At 63.5% G+C, this 1,483-nt stretch overlaps 1 protein-coding gene across 3 annotated transcripts in view; it reads right to left on the bottom strand.

Annotated features, from left to right (window-relative positions):
• Map2k5 (mitogen-activated protein kinase kinase 5) overlaps positions 1 to 794 on the bottom strand; it is a 278,062-nt gene extending 277,268 nt beyond the window's left edge. For all 3 annotated transcript variants that reach the window (XM_023712674.1, XM_004628792.2, XM_004628790.2), the window contains exon 1: positions 136 to 794. In XM_023712674.1, coding sequence (XP_023568442.1) covers positions 136 to 270 — 135 coding nt within the window. In that variant the 5' untranslated portion in view covers positions 271 to 794. The remainder of the gene's footprint in view (positions 1 to 135) is intronic.
• Positions 795 to 1,483: the final 689 nt, after the last annotated feature.

Consider the following 1,483-nt stretch of genomic DNA (forward strand, 5'->3'; position numbering starts at 1 on the left):
GGGCAGGGGAATCTGCCCTCAAGGAGGCCAGCAAAGGCCACCTCCAGTAGCGTAGGCCACCAGTGGCCAAAGAACTGGCTACCCCAAATCCTGAGTCCCCCTCCCTGGGATTGGGACGCTGAGATTACCACTCACCAGCACATCTCTGAAGAGTAACTGGGGCCCGGAGTGCACTGTCCAGTCCACCGCGCCAGTATTTGGAATCCTGATGCGAATCACCAGCACCTGGTTCTCCATGGCACCGTAGGGGCCAAGGGCCAGCCACAGCATTACAGGTTAAAGGGGCTCACATCCCGTGCCCTGAGGAGGAGGGGCTCCAAGCGGCGACAAGAGGGGCAGAGAGTGAAAACGGGGCGCGGGCGGAAGGATGAGGGGCGCCCGGCAGGGAGTCCGGGCACAGGCCTGGCCCAGGCTCCGCGGGGTTGGCGGGGTCCTCCGCCCGCCGAGGGTGCCCTGGGGAGCGGCCGGGGCAGGAGGAACCGGAGGTCGGGAGGCTGTGGCGGTGGGAAGGAGGGCAAACGGAACGGGGACTCTCTGGGCGGTCGGTGTGGCGCAAGGACGCGACTGGGGGACCACCGGCGGCAGGTGTCCGCCCCTCCGGAGTGCCGGAGGGGAGCGTCCCGGCCACGAGGAACGAAGCCCGGGAACGCCGGGCCCGGGGGGAGCCGAGGGCCCCGCGCGGGGTCGGGGGCGAGTCCTCCGCCCCTGGGAAGCGAGGGCGCGGCGCGTACGGGCTCAGCCCCCGCTCCCCGAGGCCGCGCCACCCGGCTGCGACGGAGGCGGCGAGAAGAAGAGGAAGGCGGCGCGGGCGCACTGTCACTCCGGAACCAAAACGCGCCGGCGCCGGAACCCCGGGAGCCGACGTGTGGGACCCGCCTCCCGCGGCGCCATGTTGGAAGAGGGCAGCGCCCGCGCGGGCCGCGCAGCCCGCGGAAGGCTGTGGCGTCTGCGGCCGCCCAGGGGGGTGACGGCTCTTCTCCACGCTGGTTGAATCAGCCTGAGGGGCAAACACCCGACAGACGCAGGACGAGACAGATCTAGGGCTAGAGTCAGCCGAAAGCCAACTTAAGGCTTAAAACTGCTTACTGCTTGCGCTCAGAGAAACCTCAACGGGACGGTGGCTCCCATTGAAGCCCACTTGGTCAAGCTCTGCTTTTTGGGGCCTCAAACCAACAAGAGCAAGGAAAGAACTAAAGGAACTGAGGATTACCTCCTTACCCCGAGGAGGAGGATCCTCATCTGTCTTGCACGTTAGCAAAACGTACATGCATTTTTTTAGTGAGCTCCCCTAGCAGTGCCCTGAAAATACGAACCAGCCCCGGGAGCAAAAGCAACAGTAAAGAATCTCAGTAAAGGAGGTTAACTGCTTGGGATTAGCTGCAGGACTGGCATCTGAATCTTTTATTCAAACGTTGCAAAAGATTAGGTCTCGACCATATATTTTCAGCTAAATTGCAGTTGCTTATGCAATCGGTGGTATCAG

Source organism: Octodon degus, unplaced genomic scaffold, assembly GCF_000260255.1.
Source record: "Octodon degus isolate 3935 unplaced genomic scaffold, OctDeg1.0 scaffold00026, whole genome shotgun sequence".
In the NCBI taxonomy this organism is placed as follows: Eukaryota; Metazoa; Chordata; class Mammalia; order Rodentia; family Octodontidae; genus Octodon; species Octodon degus.